This window comes from Saccopteryx leptura, unplaced genomic scaffold (assembly GCF_036850995.1).
Source record: "Saccopteryx leptura isolate mSacLep1 unplaced genomic scaffold, mSacLep1_pri_phased_curated manual_scaffold_57, whole genome shotgun sequence".
NCBI classification, from domain to species: domain Eukaryota; kingdom Metazoa; phylum Chordata; class Mammalia; order Chiroptera; family Emballonuridae; genus Saccopteryx; species Saccopteryx leptura.
In genome coordinates this window covers 145877-165334 of record NW_027095739.1, presented here as the reverse complement: position 1 = coordinate 165334, position 19458 = coordinate 145877, and the positions used below count along the sequence as shown (strand labels likewise).

The 19458-nt window shown below is 45.8% G+C and overlaps 1 long non-coding RNA gene and 1 gene segment (V, D, J or C); both read left to right on the top strand.

Annotated features, from left to right (window-relative positions):
* LOC136387063 (uncharacterized) overlaps window positions 1-19458 on the top strand; it is a 165840-nt gene that overhangs the window by 33325 nt on the left and 113057 nt on the right. The gene's annotated exons all lie outside the window — the stretch shown is intronic.
* Window positions 10284-15268, top strand: LOC136387064 (immunoglobulin lambda variable 6-57-like). The segment is given in 3 exon segments: window positions 10284-10356; window positions 10480-10820; window positions 15059-15268. Coding segments are annotated over 3 exon segments (597 nt in total).

Genomic DNA, 19458 nt, shown 5'->3' with positions numbered 1-19458 from the left:
CTGAAGGATCCAGACAACCCGCGGGGCGGCAAGGTGGGGAGAGCCCATCCCCCTCAAATTGCTCCCGGGCTGCAAGGGTCATTGGAAGGTGATCAGTCCCCATGTGGACTTGATACATGGTGAAACCTGAGGCTTTTCCAGCAACCAGGGCTCCCGATTTTCTCTTAGGGAAGGTTCTCAGGCCACCCTGCCTGGCATCTTCCCAGCGTTGCGTGGAGGCTCCTCCAGCCCTGCATTTAATGAGAGTGGGTGTCATTAGTAGGTTAAGCCTTGCAATTAAGCGGATCACTTGTTTCCTCAACAACTCGAAACTCCAAGGAAGATTCTCCCGACCCCTTGTGTGTTCCCAGTCCTGTCTGTCCTAAGCTGTGCTGACCCTGCGTGAAGAGTGTGCATCTGTCAGAGGCCCCGGTAGCTGGAGGCCATGGAGCATGCGCCATGCCACCACCACCTGCACCTCGTCTGTGTGCAGGGGGCTCGCCCCACCCTCCCCAGGTGTGTGCCCTCTGCAGACAGAAACCCAGACACAGCCCAGTAATTCTGGAAACTCAGAGAAAATGCAAACTATGAGCCAACCTGGCATAAATACACAAATTGACCAAGAAATCATTACATCGTAAGCAAAGAAATGAATTGCTTTTGGAAGTTAATGTGTACAAATAGAATTGTGGAATTTGAAACTAGGGAATTCATTACCAGTCAACTCTCATTCATTAATCAAGGATGGCTTTGTGACGATGGAGGGATTTCAGGCCACATGCAGATATCAGAAAGGTGAGCTTAAAATGCACTTGTACAGGTGGGGTAAGTGGTCCACTGACCGTGGATGGCAAGTAGCTTTCTCTCACCACATCATCCAGGCTCCTAAGAGAAGTCACAGAGCACATGTCCCATGTCCCTCTTCTCACTGAAGTCACAGGGTCACCATCACACGCAGATGGTGATAGCAAGTTTCTTATTTCCTGTAAACTTACAGCTCTCTACTACCTTTGGAATTTGGGGCTGCTTAGAAGATGAAGAAGAGGAAAAGATAAGGTGTCTGACAGGCTATACCCCCACCCAGCTCTGATTCTGGCTTCTTCTCACAGCCCTGGTTATCATCTTGCCGTCTATACAGCCGCCTACATAGCTTTCAAACAAGCCGAGAAACTGGCCTTCAGCAAGCATACTTTTGCAAGTGAAACAGCTTTAGCTGAAATTGCCTAGCCTTGTAACGAACTCTAAAAATATCTTCTGTTGAAGGGGCAGAGTGTGTGAACAGGAGTGGGGAGCAGGGTGGTGGGTGGGCTTACTCGATTCTGAGAACAAGTCGGTCTTTGGGAGACAATACTCAGGTGTGCAGGCCCCTAGCAGAGTGCTTTTATTCACTGCCTCCCCTTTCCCCCACTTTCCCTTGTCCTGCCTCTGGGATGCAGCTTGCAACAAGGCCACATCATGTGAAGAGCTGAAGATTCACTTTGAAGGCTCCACTGTAGAAGCAGATGGAATGTTTTTTCTGAGCTGATTCTTGTTAGGCAGAAATCCCCATTTTGACATCTGCCTGGGCTCCAGATAGTCCGTATAAAATGCTCACTAATTCCGCATACCCTGCAGTCACTAAAGCAGCGAAACTACCTCCTCCAGAGCTGGCACCCTTTGTGAAACCGGCACATGGTTACTTCCCAGCTGCCGGGATCAAGGGCCCCAGACACCGCAAGGTCTGTCTCCGTGCACACCTCCAATGTCACCTTGTCAGGTCCAAAGGATCAGAACAAAGCTGCATTACATTCTCTCTCGGAGGTGTTTCATAAATGATGACTTAGTTTAGGAGTTTTCTGGTTGTTTTGCTTTGCTTTCCTGACCTATTTTGAAAGGCAGCTTTTCTACTAATGATGTCCTAGTTATTGCTATGCTCTCTTTACAGCTGCAGGTATTGCCCGGGTAGCTTTTTCTCTAAAAACAAAAAGAAACTGTCTGAATCATTTCTCTCTTTTATGTTCTGCACCAGAAAACTGACTTCCAGGAGGTCCTTGAGGCGTTGGGTGAACAGGCACTTGGCTGCTGCCTATTGTCAGACCTGCGAGTTTAATGAGATACAGAAGCAAGGACCACTTCCAACCCTGACATTCCAGTCTGGAACCTTCTGCTCCTGCTCGAGGTCCCTGTGAACCAGACAGACCCACCCCCGTGCTCCTAGCCCACTTCTGCCTGTCCATTTCTGCCTGTGCTTGTGACTCTGCTGTCACTTCTGTTCCCATTTCCTGAGTTGAGAGGCTCGTTATGAGACCTGAGGGTCTAAGGAAGCCCTCATAGTAAGTAACATCAACCTGTTCATGACAGAAACCATCCAAGAGAAGACGGTGGAGGGAGAAGAATGCTGTTTGAGGTTTGCAGAGGCCCAGAGGTGACCATGACTCACCGAGTACCTGGTTCCAGTCCTTAGACCAGCATGTGCGCACAGCCTGGTGAACTTCCCTGATAACATTCAGTCTCCTCTTACTTGGTGATCTCACAACCTGAGAGGCCCTGCTGACTTCAAGTGTGAGGAGAGAAACATGGTCCTTGAGCTCAGGGCTGAGGTCCCATCAGCTGTGCCCAGCCACCCAGGGTCCCGGCAGAATCCAGCTGCCTGTGGTTCTGGCAGAGTCCAGCTGCTTCCTCTAAGACATAAATTCCTGAGGATTTCTTTCTTATAACTGGGTCATTTTACTTCTTCATGTGTTAATTAGGAACAATGTGTTTGAAACCACTACTCTAATATAGAAGTGCAGGAGGGGAGTGCATTATCACTGTAAGTGAGAACACTCTGTGTCCCGTAGAGCATGTGTGCTATTAGATGTGAAGACATCATTCCAGGAGACATGCACAGAATGCTCAAGCTGGCACAGAGCTCTGAGCTAGAACAACAGAAGCAAAAAGCATAGAAAAATCATTTGAACTTTATCAAGTTTTAAATCATGTGCTCTTTGAGAGACAATGTTAATAGAGTGGCAACAGAGCCACAGACTGCTTGCAATCACATATCTGAAAAAAAAACAAAAACTGTCATGTAAGTCACCGCTGATAAAGTTATTTCAAAAGATGCTCCTCCAAAGATGATATACAGAGGACAAGTAAGCACATGGAAGAATGTTCAGCTTCAGAATATCTCAGTGAAGTACAGATTGAAACCGCAATGAAAAGGCACTGCATCTCTTGAGAATGGCTGAAGTTAACAGGACCGACCAGGCCAAGTGCAGACAAGGACGTGGTACAGTTAGATCCTTGTGTCCTTCTGGTTGGAGTGAAAATGATTAGATCGCCCTGGCCGGTAGGCTCAGTGGTAGAGCGTCAGCCTGGCGTGTAGAAGTCCCGGGTTCGATTCCCGGCCAGGGCACACAGGAGAAGCGCCCATCTGCTTCTCCACCCCTCCCCCTCTCCTTCCTTTCTGTCTCTCTCTTCCCTTCCCGCAGCCAAGGCTCCATTGGAGCAAAGATGGCCCGGGTGCTGGGGATGGCTCCTTGGCCTCTGCCCCAGGCATTAGAGTGGCTCTGGTCGCAACAGAGCGACGCCCTGGAGGGGCAGAGCATCGCCCCCTGGTGGGCAGAGTGTAGCCCCTTGGTGGGTGTGCCGGGTGGATCCCTGTTGGGCGCATGCGGGAGTCTGTCTGACTGTCTCTTCCCGTTTCCAGCTTCAGAAAAATACAAAAAAAAAAAAAAAAAAAAAAGAAAATGATTATATCACTTTAAAGAGTGGTTCTGTACTTTCTAAAACATTAAACATATACTTGTTAGCATGTCCCACTATTATATGTATATATCACAAAAAAATGTACACGCACTGTATGTGATTACAGTGGGTCCCCCACAAATATTCACAGCAGCTTCATTTATAATAGCCAGTTATTGTAAATGACCCCCATGTCTCTCGGTAGGCAATAGCTTAAATAAACTGTGCTAAATCCACAGAGAGGGTACTTTTAGCGACTAATGACTTATGGATATATGATACAGTACAGATTAAGTTTTTAAATTTCAGAATAAATATAAGGACAAACATTGTATACTGTATGGTTTCAATTTTATACAATTCTGAAAGATGCAATTACATGCATGTGGAGGAAAGGCAGAGCAATGCTTGCCTGGAAAATGGTGAGAGGGGTAGAAAAGAAAAAGGAATTTCAAAGAATATAAAGACACTTTTGAGGTTGGTAGATGTATTCATTATCTTGATATTGTTGGTGATTTCACAGGTTTATATAAATGCCAAAATTTATCAAATGGCTCACTGTTGGTTGCCTGTCAAATATACGTCCGTAAATGGTCATAAATATATCATAATTAAATATGAGAACAGAGAAGGTTCTTTGCAACCTGGACCCTTGCTGACTTATCTAGTCAATTCATTGATCTGACACCACAATGGTCAGTCCATAACCTTTGCCTCCACAGAGCTCAGTACTTAATGTGTCTTAGTATTTACACACTCTGTTACATCTTCTAAGAAGTCGACCCATTTTATGGAAATGTATGCTTTGTGTGCTGTGCAGTAAGACTCCACTGTGCAATGTCAGCCCTGATCACCAGTCTCCTCCATGTGGTCCCTGTTGAACTGGAAGCTCAAGGTTTGCTCAAGAGCCCTCTGCACTATCAGATGCCTATAGCTCTGGCCACATTTTTTGGTGATCCTATTTTCCATCTTTCCCTTCTAGTATTACAGAAAGCCCATCATTGGAAAATATTGTTTATTTATATTAGTAACTTGAGGTATAGAATGTGTTGCGCCCATGGATGTTTGTGGACTGACCGTGACTAGGTTTTAGGACAGTGTACCCCAAATCATTTCTATCCACAGATGAAGTTTGAGCAGTGAGCAGCAGGGGGCACTGTGGGTCCACCAGTGTCAGATGGTGGGAGTTTTGCACTATGTAACCAATCCCCCAAACTCCCCAGGGCCTTGTTGTCTGAGTTTGCTGTTGGGAATTGTGTGGCTGTGTTCTCTCTGGGTGGGGCAGTCGCCTGCTCACTGATCTGTGTAAGGTCCCAGCAGCTGCTTCCTCCCTAGAATCTCCCAGGTGACAGATTCAGTTTCACCCTTCTGATCTTCTGTCTACTAAACTAAGCTTGGTCTTTGCTGTTTCTCAGCGTGAAAAAAAGCTTACCATTAAGGAAACAAATACTGTGAACAGCTCCTCCTCCAATGGGGAAGATGAAAGAGGCCCGGCCCACCTCAGACCTGATCTGGGACCACAGGGGGCTATGACACCATGGCTGGGTGTCTCCTTCTCCTCATGCTCCTCTCCTACTACTGCACAGGTAGGGAGAGTCTGGAGGTGTCCAGGGCTGCCTACTAATCCTCTCTCAGCCTCATGTGCTTTAGATCCCTAAGTGGCTTACACTTTATGCCCATCCCAGAACCCATGAGTGTCTGTGTCTGCAGGTTCCCTGTCCCAGCCTGTGCTGACTCAGCCGCCCTCCCTCTCTGCGTCTCCTGGAGCATCAGCCAGACTCTCCTGCACCCTGAGCAGTGGCTTCAGTGTTGGCGACTATGGTATAAACTGGCTCCAGCAGAGGCCAGGGAGCCCTCCCCGGTACCTTGTGTGGTTCAAGTCAGACTCAGATAAGATCCAGGGCCCCAGCACCTCCCGCCGCTTCTAAGGATCCAAAGATGTCTCGGCCAATGTGGGGCTCCTGCTCATTTTTGGGCCCCAGCCTGAAAATGAGGCGGACTATTACTGTGAGACCTGGCACATTAGTGCTCCTCACAGTGACACACACAGATGAGGAAGTCAGATATAAACGTTAACCTCCCCGAGTCTTAGTTCACTACAAATGAACATTTTAGAATTATTTCTATATGTAAATTATATAGGAAACTAACTCATGGTTTATGTGAGGTCTATTCTCAATTTTTTATTTCATGTTTCTGTATTGTCAGTATAACAAGATCAATACCAACATTAAAGAATTTATTAAGGCCCTGGCCAGTTGGCTCAGTGGTAGAGCGTCGGCCTAGCGTGTGGAGGACCCGGGTTCGATTCCCGGCCAGGGCACACAGAAGAAGCGCCCATTTGCTTCTCCACCCCTCCGCCACGCTTTCCTCTCTGTCTCTCTCTTCCCCTTCCGCAGCCAAGGCTCCATTGGAGCAAAGATGGCCCGGGCGCTGGGGATGGCTCTGTGGCATCTGCCTCAGGTGCTAGAGTGGCTCTGGTCGCAACATGGCGACGCCCAGGATGGGCAGAGCATCGCCCCCTGGTGGGCAGAGCGTCGCCCCATGGTGGGCGTGCCGGGTGGATCCCGGTCGGGCGCATGCGGGAGTCTGTCTGTCTGTCTCTCCCTGTTTCCAGCTTCAGAAAAAGGAAAAAAAAAAAAAAAAAAAAAAAAAAGAATTTATTAAGACACTGAAATTTTGCCTGTTATCTATGTGTAATAAAACCAGAGCATGAGGGAATGCAGTGTTTCTCTTGAAATAAGGAAACAGCATTTGAAATTTTTTATTTTCACAGCTCAGGGACCAAACTCAGCAGGTGGATCGTCCTCCACAGCCAGGACTTTTCCCTGTGAGAGGTCAGAGCAGTGACCTTCCCCTTCCTTCCAAGCGCCTGTCTGAGCACAGGCAGCGGATGAGCTCTGAGTACCGTGGATGAGGCACCAAGATGTGAGGTCCCTGGTGGCGACTCCAGCCCGGGAGGACTTCCAGCACAGAGCTGGGGCAACCTTTGCTGGGAACCTGAGCTTGCTGTTCAATCAGGAGAGAGGGGGTTACTAAAAGGGAAATTTGTGGCCTGAGCCCAAGAAATATTTTGGGGGGTCTTGATAGGGTGAAAATGCTATATGTTGCTGGGACAATGTGAAGCCCACTCCAGGGAAGAGGGTGAGGTGGCTTTATGAATGAGAAACCCTTACAGCCCACAGCACTCAGGGCTGTGGGACTCCTGACAGAGGGTATCCTGAACCCCGAGCCTTGACTGTGTCCTGTCTTCACAACCCACTGGAGCTTCCCAAAAATCCGGGGTGATGGTGGGCTGTGGTACATCAGGAGCAGGGACTCCCCAGTGTCTGTCATTGCTCCTGTGAAGCTCTTGATGAGCCAGGGTCTGAGGTCACCTTCTCTTGAGCATGGAGCAGCAAACACAGTGAGCACCCAGCCAGCACAGGGCTGTACCTCTGACCTAGGACAAAGGTGCCTGACAGTCAGGACTCTAACCCTTTTGTCTGGCTCCTGGTTGTGCACCTGGCCTCTCTGACCATCCCTGACCTCTAGCCTGTTGAGGAGGCTGACTATCACTGTCACTTAGATAAGTACAACCCCATGCACAAAGGACACCTGTGCCAATGGAAACTGAAGTAATAATAGCTCTCCTCTCCCCAAAGACCCATTGTTTTCCATGTCATGGACTGTGACCGTCACCCACTGGTCATGAGACAGCTTCTGCTGTCACCTGAGTAATTAAACCAGACGGCCTCATGTTCTTGCTTTGGTTGTCTTCAATGGTCAATAAAATATTTACTTTTATTACTGGCCTTTCAATTCAAAAAGAATCACTTTGTACTCCCCAAAAAAATACCCCTCAGAGCTGCTGGGCAGGTGACAAGAAATGCACAAGTCTGGTATCTGTGCCCTGGGAGACTTGGGGCCCTCTCCCGCCTCCCTGCATGGCCCTGCTCCCGGCCTGGGCTTGATGCCCGTCCCCTGCCCCCTCACCGCTCAGGGAAGCTTCTTTCTCTGTTTGCTGGTGGTTGCCCTCTGAGGACCCCTGATCTCCAGGTTCTGGGGGTCACTTCCTGTGATGACATGGCTCTCAGACCTGTCACCTGCTCACTTCCTGCACTGTAACCAGATGACCTGTTGTACCTTTCCCTCTGTGGTTCTTTGATGTGATGATGAGTAAACATCTATGTTTGGAGGTATAAATTTCTAAACCCAACCCTCATGAAAACAACCACCAAACTCTTAACAAATGAACTGTATCAGGGGTAATGTGGATTAGGACACAACAGGGCAGGAGCAGTTTTAGGTCAGAAATGAAGAAGTAAACTCTGAAAAGAGATGAGATGTGCTTTTATGGTAATGTTGAGGAAAATAAAAAAGCTAAACAAAAATGTTATATTTATCAAATATGTGTGTGTGTGCATGTGTGTGTGTGTATAATTGTGGGCAAATGTGACTTTATATTTGTGAGTACATGAAACATGGAGTTTAGACTTGTATTCATATTTATTAACATTGTATTGTTTATCTGCAGTACAACTGTAAACGTACCTTTGCCCACCCCTGTGTATATGCATTTCCAGGTTCAGTTCAAGCGTAAATGAGAACACACAGAATCAACAACAAAAGGCCTTTCTTCTCTGATGACATCATGTTCTCATGACAAAGACACAGATAAAGAGCCAGGACGTGTGCAGTGAGGACGGGGAGCTGACCGGAGACATGACAACAACCCTCAAACCAAATCAATCCACTGGCAAGGCTCACCCAGTAGAGTTATCACCAGGTAGAAACCAACAGGGTTCTTCGCAGAACCTTAATCCAAGATCTTGTTATTAGGTAGTCACTTACCAGTAATGAACCCAGGGGCAAAATAGAAGTAAACTCAAAGCTCAAACAATTCTATAATATATGGTAACCTTGCACTTCTTTTGCTGCCTGGAGATCATCAGTGACCTCTAAATATGAATGTCTCAACACAAAACCACACTGAGTGGATCTATTGATTCTACTGCCCTGGGTAGTGGCATCAGAATGACCTAATTTCACAAACCAGTGCCCTTCCAGGAGAGCTGGGTGGTATGAAATGGGCTTTGGATGTGTGTTCTAGACCAGCAGGGGGCGCTGGTGGACTGTGTCTGAGAGCTCTGGATTCAGAGCCAGGCCCAGTGGGAAAATTTTCTAAGGGCTCTTGCACACTTGGGCAGGCAGTGTCTTCACTGAAGTGTGACTTCCCTGCACCTGTGGACCTGGAAAGGCGCATGAGCAGTTGGCTCTGACTCACACACTTACCTCATATCTCAGCCCCTCCCCACATGAATTCAATTGTCCAGGCCTGATTTACAGCTCAAAATAGATAGAAAATCACACAACACTTCAATTTTCCATTAAATATCTAATTATACTGAAAATGGAATAAAATACATATTGATAGTAAAGGGTAAAACATGTTTTGAAAAGTTTGTTTAGATATCAACCAAAGAACTCAAGTGTGTACAATATAAAATTTAATATGAATATTACATTCTTACATTATTAAATTACCACCACTTAAAGGAGTCTGTATCATATTTATTAATTTGAAATGAAGTGTTTTTTGTATTTTGTGTATTTATACCAATTATCGAGGAATGGTAATTATATTTTAATAAATATAAATAATCTTTGTAATATAGCTCCAGTCCTTGAGAGTAGGGAACGCCTGCCCACTGAGCAGATCTGAACAGTCTCATCACTGAGGACTATGTACACCTGGGAGTCAGCACCTGAGAATGTGCTCAACACAGTGTCATTGGGCATTACAACTTTAAACAAGAGATGCCTCTAGTCTTATTAGAATGGTAACCCTCAATACATGGATGACAGCAAATGCTACCCAGGATGTGGGCAGCAGGAACTCTAACTCATGCTGTTGGGAGTGCAAAATATCACAGCTGTTTTTCAAGATCCCCTGTCAGTTTCTTACAAAGCTAAACACACTTTTACATGAGACAATATAGACATCACATTGCTGGGTGTTTACTTATATCAGTTACTTATGTTCAAACAAGTATGAGCACAACAAGTTGTAGCTTCTTTTTTCACTGTTGTTATACCTTAAAAAGCAACTGCTATGTCCTTCAACAGGTGAATGGATTAACAAACTCTTGTCCATTTATGCTATGGAATATGATTGGAAATATAAAGAATAATTTTTAAGGCCACAGAAAAACACAGGAACCTAACACGCAGATTATTAAGTGAAATGAGCCAATATGAGAAGACTAGAACCATGAAGAGGCCCCGATCAGGGCCAGGATTGGGGCAGGAGCCCTGAGACCCAGCTGTCACCCAAGGTCACCAAGCCTTCTACATTCACTGGAGATCGCACATGTGCCCTTAGTCTTCAGCTGTGGGTTCTCTCCCTGACTCTTGCAGGTTTCCTGTGTCATCCTTGGGCTTGGCCCTCCCCCCCCCCCCCCCAGTTCAGCAGGAGTCTGGCTATGTATGTAAGAGGAGCCTAAGGAAAAGGAAGATTGCACAGCCTCCTGAAAGAGGAAGATTTGCATAGACTCCCCCCCTGTGTCAGGGGGACATATAAGAAGTGTAAAGGCTCAGGCCTGGCTGTGGGGTCAGGAAGCAGAGTCTGGGGTGTCTGCACCATGGATTGGGCTCCACTCCTCCTCGCCCTCCTGGCTCACTGTACAGGTGGAGCCTGAGGGAATTCTGGGAGGACACCTGTTTGTCACCTGGGAGGATGACCTCTCCCCCCTCCCTGGGAAAGGGGTCTGTTCTGTCCTCCCTGATCTCTGTGTTGCTCCCTCCTTGCAGGGTCCTGGGCTCAGTTTGTGCTGACTCAGCCCCGCTCTGTGTTGGGGTCTCCTGGACAGAAGGTCACCATCTTCTGCACCCGCAGCAGCGGCAACATTAGGAGCAACTATGTGTCCTGGTACCAGCAACGACCGGGCAGTGTCCCCACCACTGTGATCTACCGTGATGATGAGAGACCCTCCGGGGTTCCAGATCGGTTCTCTGGGTCCATCGACAGCTCCTCCAACGCCGCTTCCCTGACCATCTCTGGGCTGCAGCCCGAGAACGAGGCCGACTACTACTGTCAGTCTTATGATTATGATAGCAGCTACCATCACACAGTGCTCCAGACTCACGGGGAAGTGAGACCAGAACACCCCAGAGCCTCCCATCCTGGGTCTGCCCTAACCGTCCGCACCACAGAGAAGAGTTCCTTTCTGTCTCCTGCTGGAATGTTTGCGTTGAGATTGTCGGTTTTTGAGTCCTTCTGTTTTTTCTTTTTCCAGATTTCTCTGATGCCTTGATGATGATTGTCTATTTCCATTTCAATCATTTCATGGAGATAATTTTGTTCAGAACCGGATTTCTGAGCCACTGCGCATTTGACATCGGATATAGGGTCATTGTCTGTGGAGGGGGTACACATGGGATATTTAGAAACATCCTTTGGGCTCCACATCTACATTGCTAGTAGTACCCTCATCTCTAAGTAATGACCCATAAACAAGCCTTCAGACATTTTCAAATGTCCCCTGAGGGATCCTAATCACCACAGTTTGAAAATCACTGTGTTAAAAAGACATGTTTTTAGAATTAGGACACCTTTAACATTTATTCCTGTTTAGGCCATTCAGCTGGACGGAGACTAGATGTATCATCTCTCTGTGCTTCCGCGTTCTCGTCTGTTAGACAGGACAGTTACACACACTCACATGAGGTCAGAGAGTGTGACCCAATCACATAGAATCTCCTGTCAACCAGAGAGCAGAGTACAATATTTGGCCAGACTACATGTGCAGTTCATATATTGAAATTTTATACAATGCACATGAAAATATAGCATATCTAGCTTTATATATTATCTTTTGGTGTATTTATACTTTTAAGAGTATTTATTAAATATATCTAGCAATTTTAGAGAGAAGAACAAAGACAGACAGACATAAACATGATTTTTTCCTGTGTGTTCCCTGACCAGGGATCAAACACATGAACTTTGCGTAATGGGACAACACTCTAAGCACCTGAGCTATCTGCTCGGGGTTGGAGTATTTTTCAAGCATGACACACAAGGATGAATAAAAACATGATAGTTCTTATACTCTTGGTGTCTGTATTTTTTGTCCAAAAAGAACAGGCATCTGTTTAAATTTACCCTCTTCTCCCATTTCTGTAAATGTCATGGATAAACTTAGGCACCAAGAAAGGCAATGCAAATCCCTCCTCTTTGGAAGTGTTCCCTAGGCTACACGTTGTGAAGAGACATCACAGCCTCATTCATCATACAGGGATCACCTGTAAGTTTAAATCAAACCACACCTATAATATGACATTCGAAATGGACACACCCAGAGACATTTTCACAGATTTCATCAGATGGTGTTTCTGTGGGGCAAATGCACTTCTTAAAACTTCAGAGGACACAAAACACAGAATTTAAAGCAGTGCATAGTCCTGAGGTCTCTCCTCCTGGGGCTCTGTTAAATTCTCCATAATATATGTGAAAAAATACACACTATATAGACATTAACATACTAAATCAATGATATACTTGTAAAATTGATTTAGTATATTAATTTTTTTTTGTATTTTTCTGAAGTTGGAAATGGGGAGGCAGTCAGACAGACTCCCGCATGCACCCGACTGGGATCCACCCGGCACGCCCATCAGGGGGTGATGCTTTGCCCATCTGGGGCGCTGCTCTGTTGCAACCAGAGCCATTCTAGCACCTGAGGGAGAGGTCATGGAGCCATCCTCAGCGTCCGGGCCAACTTTGCTCCAATGGAGCCTTGGCTGTGGGAGAGGAAGAAAGAGACAGAAAGAAAAGAGAGGGGGAGGGATGGAGAAGCAGATGGGCGCCTCTCCTGTGTGCCCTGGCCGGGAATCAAACCTGGGACTCAAGCACGCCAGGCCGACGCTCTACCACTGAGCCAACTAGCCAGGGCTGATTTAGTATATTAATTAAAAAAAACAAACCACATGTTTTTTGGGGGGGATTGTCTATCTCTCTAATCTGGAAGTTCTATGCAAAATAGATGACAAAGAAGGGACATATTTTGGAAGAGGGAACGCTGGTCGCGGACAAACAAGAAGGAGCTGGAGAGGGAGGGAACCTTCATAGAACGGCTGCTCCCGGGAAGGGGAAGAGAAGGATGGGTAGGAAGAGCCTCAGAGCATAGCGCAGGTCTGGGTAAGTCTCAGGTGGGCAGGGGAGACTGAAAGTCTCCTGCATGTGGGGTGCCCATGAAGACACTGCCTATAGCAGGAAAGGCTGGGCTTTAGGCACCTGCTGTGCCAATCATGCCTGGAGCAGCCTCGAGGCTGTGAGACTACAGGGCACCTCTGCTCCCCATTCAGAGTCTCCTGGAAGTCAGTCTGGGTGGTGCACTTGCAGAGCTGCCTAGATGGCCTGTGTTGCTGCATTTCACCCCTTAGACAGAGGCAGGGTCCTCCTCCTCTCTGCCTTCTCCTCTAATTTGTCCCTACATCCATAAAGACACTGTCCTCCCTGCACTAGCTGCAGACTTGGAGGGAAGGCTCTGTAAGACACCCACTGTCTTACTGGTTGACTCATCTGGGAGATGCCAGGAATCCCTCAGCCTGGGTGACCCTCCAGAGCCATCTGCACTCCTGACTTTGTCTGGGTTCTCCTGCTCCAGTGATCTAGGCTCTGGCCTGACCCCTCCCATGTCACAAGCCTGACTCACTTGAGACATTCCTTACTTATCTATTTAAAGGATGACTTTATGAATGAATAAATGCATGATTGACACATCCAAAGTCCCCTAGCAATTGATGACTTGTTATACCATTAGTCTTCCAACAGAGGAGGACACCAGTCTCTGCAGCACTGATTGTCTCTGAATCTTCCTAACACATCTCCACTTTCAGAGCCTGGCCTCAATGTGCCAAATGACCACAAACCCAATAAACAAGTCTCGCACCTGTCCTTCCACCTGAAATCATCGGTGTCGGTGGGGCATCCCCGCCTCTTTCAAGGATATTATTCATCTACTGATGGTCCAGACCATTTCTCCCCCTTCTCCAGCCTGGGGTTCAATCGGTCACCTCCCTAAGTCCTAACTTGTGACATGAGCCACTCCAGCCCTTCCCAGTTTTCTCTGCTGTCATTTTCATCAAGCTGCCCCAGGATGTCCACTTGCAAAGTGCAAAGTTCTAGAACGATCTATAGACCTAAATCTTTAATTTGAAGCAATGGCGACAGGCACAGCCAGATTAATAATGTCCCTGCACACAAGACAAAGTCTCAGGATGACTGCAGTTGTCCCTCTGGATGTCCAGGCCACGCTCAAGCCCCTGCTCTGCAGAACCCTCATGGGTGTGCAGTCTCCTCTGCCCTCTGCCCCAGAGGGGTGAACATTCCTCACCTGCTATGTCCTCTTCTGTGAGGATCCCTTTCCCTTAATAAGCTTCTGTTCACACTCAGAACCCAGAGAAAGGCCTCTCTTCTGAGCTCCCACCATGTGGACTCATTGTTTTTGTTTGTTTCTTTGCTTTCTGCCCCCTCCCTGTGTTTCTTAGCTCCACGGAAATCCTCAGTCTCTCCTAGGTCAGAATCCACGTGTGCCAGAATCAATGAAGGTCACACCAGGACCGCATTTGCATTGTCCCCTGTAATGATGATTCTTAATGTGTTGAAAACACAGGAGTCAAGAAAACAGGTGAAGGCTAGATGTTGAAGCAGCTTGAAAGAGGAGCGGTTCACCCGGGGACCAGCAGAGGGCGCCTCAAGACCATCTCTGAGGGTTTCTGTAAAACAGGAGCTCCCAGCTGGGCAGCACTCCAGTGACTGGAGGCTCCAGGGCTGGGCTCTTTCTTTTCTATGGCTGGGCAGACATGACTTCTCTGGGCATGGCTAAGTGCCCTGCATGTGACCCTGTGTGTGCTCCCAGCACCGGCTCCCTCCCAGCCCCATCCATGGTGAAACTAGTGCAACAGGCTGACTTCCCTGTGCCAGGGCCCTAGACCCTGTCAGTGTACTGGGGGAGGGGCAGGGGATGGGGCATATTTGCATGAGCTGTCCCACCTCTGTGAAGCCAGCTGGGAGGGGATAAGAGACCTAGGCAGCCCTGTCCAGCCCTGTGGACTAAGGAGCAGCTGTGAGCACCATGGCCTGGACCCCTGTGCTCCTTGTCCTCCTCTCTCACTGCACAGGTGGGGACAGCACCCAGAGACCCAGAGCACCTGCACCCTGACCCTTCTACTCACTCTGATGTGTCTGTTTGCAGGTTCCCTGTCCCAGCCTGTGCTGACACAGCCGCCCTCCCTCTCTGCATCTCCTGGAGCACCAGCCAGATTTCCCTGAACCCTGAGCAGCGACCTCAGTGTTGGTGGTAAAAACATCTTCTGGTACCAGCAGAACTCAAGGAGTGCTTCCCAGTACTTTTTGTACTACTACTCGGACTCAGACAAGGAGCTAGGACCTGGGGTCCCCAACCGAGTCTCTGGAACCAAGGACACCTCAGCCAATACAGCGTACTTGCTCATCTCTGGGCTGCAGCCTGAGGACGAGGCAGACTATTACTGTCAGGTGTATGACAGCAGTGCTAAGCACAGTGACAGAGGCTGATGAGAAGTGGGACAAAAACCCGAGGCCTCGTTTTGTCCAAGCTTCTGACACATTTATTAAGGTGGGAAGAACTTAATGATAATATGTATAATAGACCTCAGTCCAGGGGCTTATGTTTCAATGGTACTATACTATATACTGCATTCAGATTTTTATGTAAAATATTCACTGCCTTAAAAGGGTAAGACAAACAAAAACTTACACCAATATAGTGACAAGGACAGTCAGAGGCAGAAAAGAGAACACCTCTCCAATAGTAAAAAGCCAATAGAACAGGAGGTGAAATCCATCCATATGAAAATCCATAGTGCCGTAATGTATTTTAGGGAAGATCATGCTCGCACCAGCACGCGCACGTGTGTGTGTGTGTGTGTGTGTGTGTGTGTGTGTGTGTCTGCCTAAGAGTAACCAGATGATAATCACAGCACCAAAGATCTTCCTATGTCTCCAAAGGAGAAAGTCAACCACAAACAGCAGCCTTCTGACATGTCTTTCCTACAAGAGTAATATTTATCAGAGATCAGTGCCAGCCCCCAAGAGCCAGCCAGAGGGCCTGATGGTGAGAATCGGTGTTCTGTGAATGTTTTGCTTGGAATAAATAATATTATTGAGTCAGACATATAAATAGCATTAGTACCTTTGCAGACTGGCACTCACACATTTGTGTTTTTTAAATATATATTTAAATTTTTTGTTTCTTCAATTTCATAGAACAGCAAACTAGTTCTGTGGGTAACTGAATTCTGAAAGCACATTTCTATTAGAAATTACTGTATTTCTCATAAAGAAGAATTGGAGGGTTTTGAAATTTGTGCTTTACTAGACTTGACACCACTTTTGAATTTAAACTAAATATCCTTGTCCCTAAGAGATCATTATCTTAATTTCAAATGAAATCACACAAAAATTATAGAACGTGAGAAGGATAAATCCAGTTCATCATGGTTTGTAAAATCTGCTTAAAGGTTACTCTCCTTTCAAGAAATTTCAGCTCAATGATTCTAGAATCTACCTTGGCTTTAATTTCAAAACAAAAGAGTTTGCAACAATGCCTCCACTTTCTCTTAAATGATTCTCCTTTGAGTCATCAATGCAGGAAAGCAACGGTGCAGCGCCCACAGTTCGGTTTCAGCCAATTCCTGAAAAGAGATAGATGACCACGTGTCTTTCAGTCTTTCTAATTTCAGTTTTACATGCTGGTTTCTATTTAAAACAATTCATCGGCCCTGGCCAGCTAGCTCAGTGGATAGAGTGCCAGCACAGCTGCAAAAGTCTTGGGTTCAATCCCAGTTCAGAGCACACATGAGTAACAACTTTCTGCTTCTCTTTTCCTCCCTCTCCTCCTTCTCTCTCCCTCTTCCCCTCCCACAGCCAGTAGCTTGATTGGTTCTAGAATCGCCCAGATGCTGAGGATAACACAGTTGATTCAAACATCTGCCCAGACAGGGGTTGACGCGTAAATCTCAGTCTGGGCTTATGTGGGAGTCAGTCTCTCTAACTCCCCTTCTCTCACTTAAAAAAAAAAGAAAGTAAGAAAGAAAGAAACCAATCAGATTTCTATCCTTGTTACATTGGATTACCATTTGTTCCATATCTGAATAACTTGTCAAGCTTCACTAAACTAGTTGCTGCACCGATCAGGCTGCCCATTGGAATAAGTACCGGATTTGGGCACCGCGGTTCTGGAGAGGTGGAATTGGGATCTGTTTGTAAAGCCCAGCAGCTGGTGGAGATGCCAAACAAGCACACTGTGGAGGCTCTTGGAGTCTTTTCTGATGGTGCTGAAACGGGTTCTGTAGCCCCAGGTGAAACCCTCAGAATCGGACTGGAAGGACTTGCAGAAGAGGAGCTTCCTCCTGGAGCCATACTCTGTGCTCCTAGTCATCTTTGTCGTTCTGGATGTACTTTTCATGCCCACATAGTGATACAGGGCACAGATCCACCATCTGGCCTGGTTACACTGTGGTGCTGCCTTTGAGGAAGTCAGAGTGACAGCCTTGATGTGCTTGGTTGACAAAAATCAGGAGGAAAAAGTGAGACTCGACCTCATTTTGTGAAACAAGCTCAAGTCTGCTTTGGTCGTGTGAAGACAGCAGGAAGCTTCTGCCTCAAGACTTGTAGAGGCTTCCCTCAGATGGGTCACTCTAATTAAGTAAGAGATGAGGGTAAGGCCATTGCAGTTGAAAACGTTCTGAAACTGCTTCCAGAGAAAGAGGACACATTTTCTCGATGACCCTGCAAAACGCTGTAAGAAAATTGACCGCAAAAGCTGATGTCATGGAGCCTGCTTTCTTACTTTCTGCCCATTGACAAACCTCTCCCATATTTTGCAGACAAAATTCACTGCAAAAGTCCACGTTCTATTAGCTTTCTCATATTGAGAGCTCTGCTATGCCACTGTTGAAATTTCCCCAAGATTTTTTCTTAAAAATTTTTAAAGAGAAAGAGGAAAGGAGAAAGAGACAGAAACATTGATTCATTGTTCCACTTTTTTATGCTTTTATTGGTTGATTCTTGTATATGCCCTGACCAGGGATTGAACCTGTAACCTTGGTATGTTGGGTTACACTCTAACCAAGTGAGCTACTAGGCCAAAACTCCCCCAAGATAATTTTTGTACCTCTCATGATGTTTCTTTGGACAGATATGGCAATAAGTTTGTAAGTAATGTGGATATAATTGTCTATAATAATAAAAGCCCACAGAATCTTTTTAAATTTTTATTTTTCACTTGGGCATACAAATCTCTTTCTGCAAGCAGATCATTCAAGTGTGTGACAGTGTGTGCACATGTTAAAAGACAACAACGATGCTGATAAAATATTTAAAGTAAAAAAGTACATCAAAGATTACTACAACTTTATATAAAAAGTCAAATGACACATTAAAATGGGCTAAAGATTTTAACAAACAGTTCATATAAGGATATTTATAAATGGTCAATAATCAACTGAAGAAAAAGCTCATTAACAATATAAGTTATTAGCAAAAAGAAAATTACAACTACAATGAGATACTATGCACCATGCATAAAAATGTAATTGATAAATTAGACTCCATCCCCCGCTCTTTGAAGGATACTGTTAAGGTGATCATAAGGCAACTGAGAGACTTGTAGGATATACAGTGTATGTAAAGCCAAATCTTTTATGCAGGACTTATATCAGTAATGTATAAAAAACTCCTACAAGTTGATAGTTAGAAGACAATTCACTTAAATTTGGGCAAAACTTCACCAAAGATGATATATGATGGCAAATAAGGACATGACAAGATGTTCAGAATCATTACATAATATGAAAATAGAAATTAAAACCAAACAATCACTACACGTGTATGAGAATTTGCAAAAATAAAATTCTGATCAGACCAGTTTTTAGAGGAGACGTGGCCTAATAATTCTCAGGTTGGAATGTGAATTTAATAAACTGATTTAGAAAACATGCCCTGGCCAGACAGCATGATTGGTTATCACACCATCCTGAGCCACCAAGGTTGAGGGTTAGATCCGCGGTCAGGGCGCATACAGGAACAGAAGGATGCTTTCATCTCTCTCACTCTTTTCCTCTCTCAAATCAATAGATAAATTAAAATATATAGTACAAATATCGATCGACTTACAACCTATGCAACTTACGACCATTTGACTTTAGGACCACAATCATTAGCCATGACTCTTCCGCATCTGGCAGTGCAAGCACTGCCCAGCTGGGCGTAGGACAGTGCAGACCAGCATCCGGCAGCACTACCATCTCCTCGTGCACCATTTCAACTGTTATCCCACTCAGTACAGCAATTTGTGTTTTGTGTCTTGGATATTTTTCATCAAACTCCTCCCAAGATGTCTACCAAGAGGAAATTGTCTTTGCAAATATTAAACCAGTTGTACTGGTAATGCAGTGTTTTACTTAAACATGACGTATGTAAAAATAAGAAACAAAATGGTGTAGAGATGATACAAATGGCATAAAGTGAACAAAGAAAATTATGATATTTAATCATAATGAAAAAATTATGATAAAATATGACTTAAAGATTTTTATAACATCATTTCACAATACTGTATGTATAGCCTACTCAACTTACAACCAAATCATGTTACGACTGGTCTGTCAGAACCAATCGTGGTCATAAGTCAAGCACTAGCTGTATAACAGTTTTTAATAAGATTAAATGTATGCTTTCCTTAT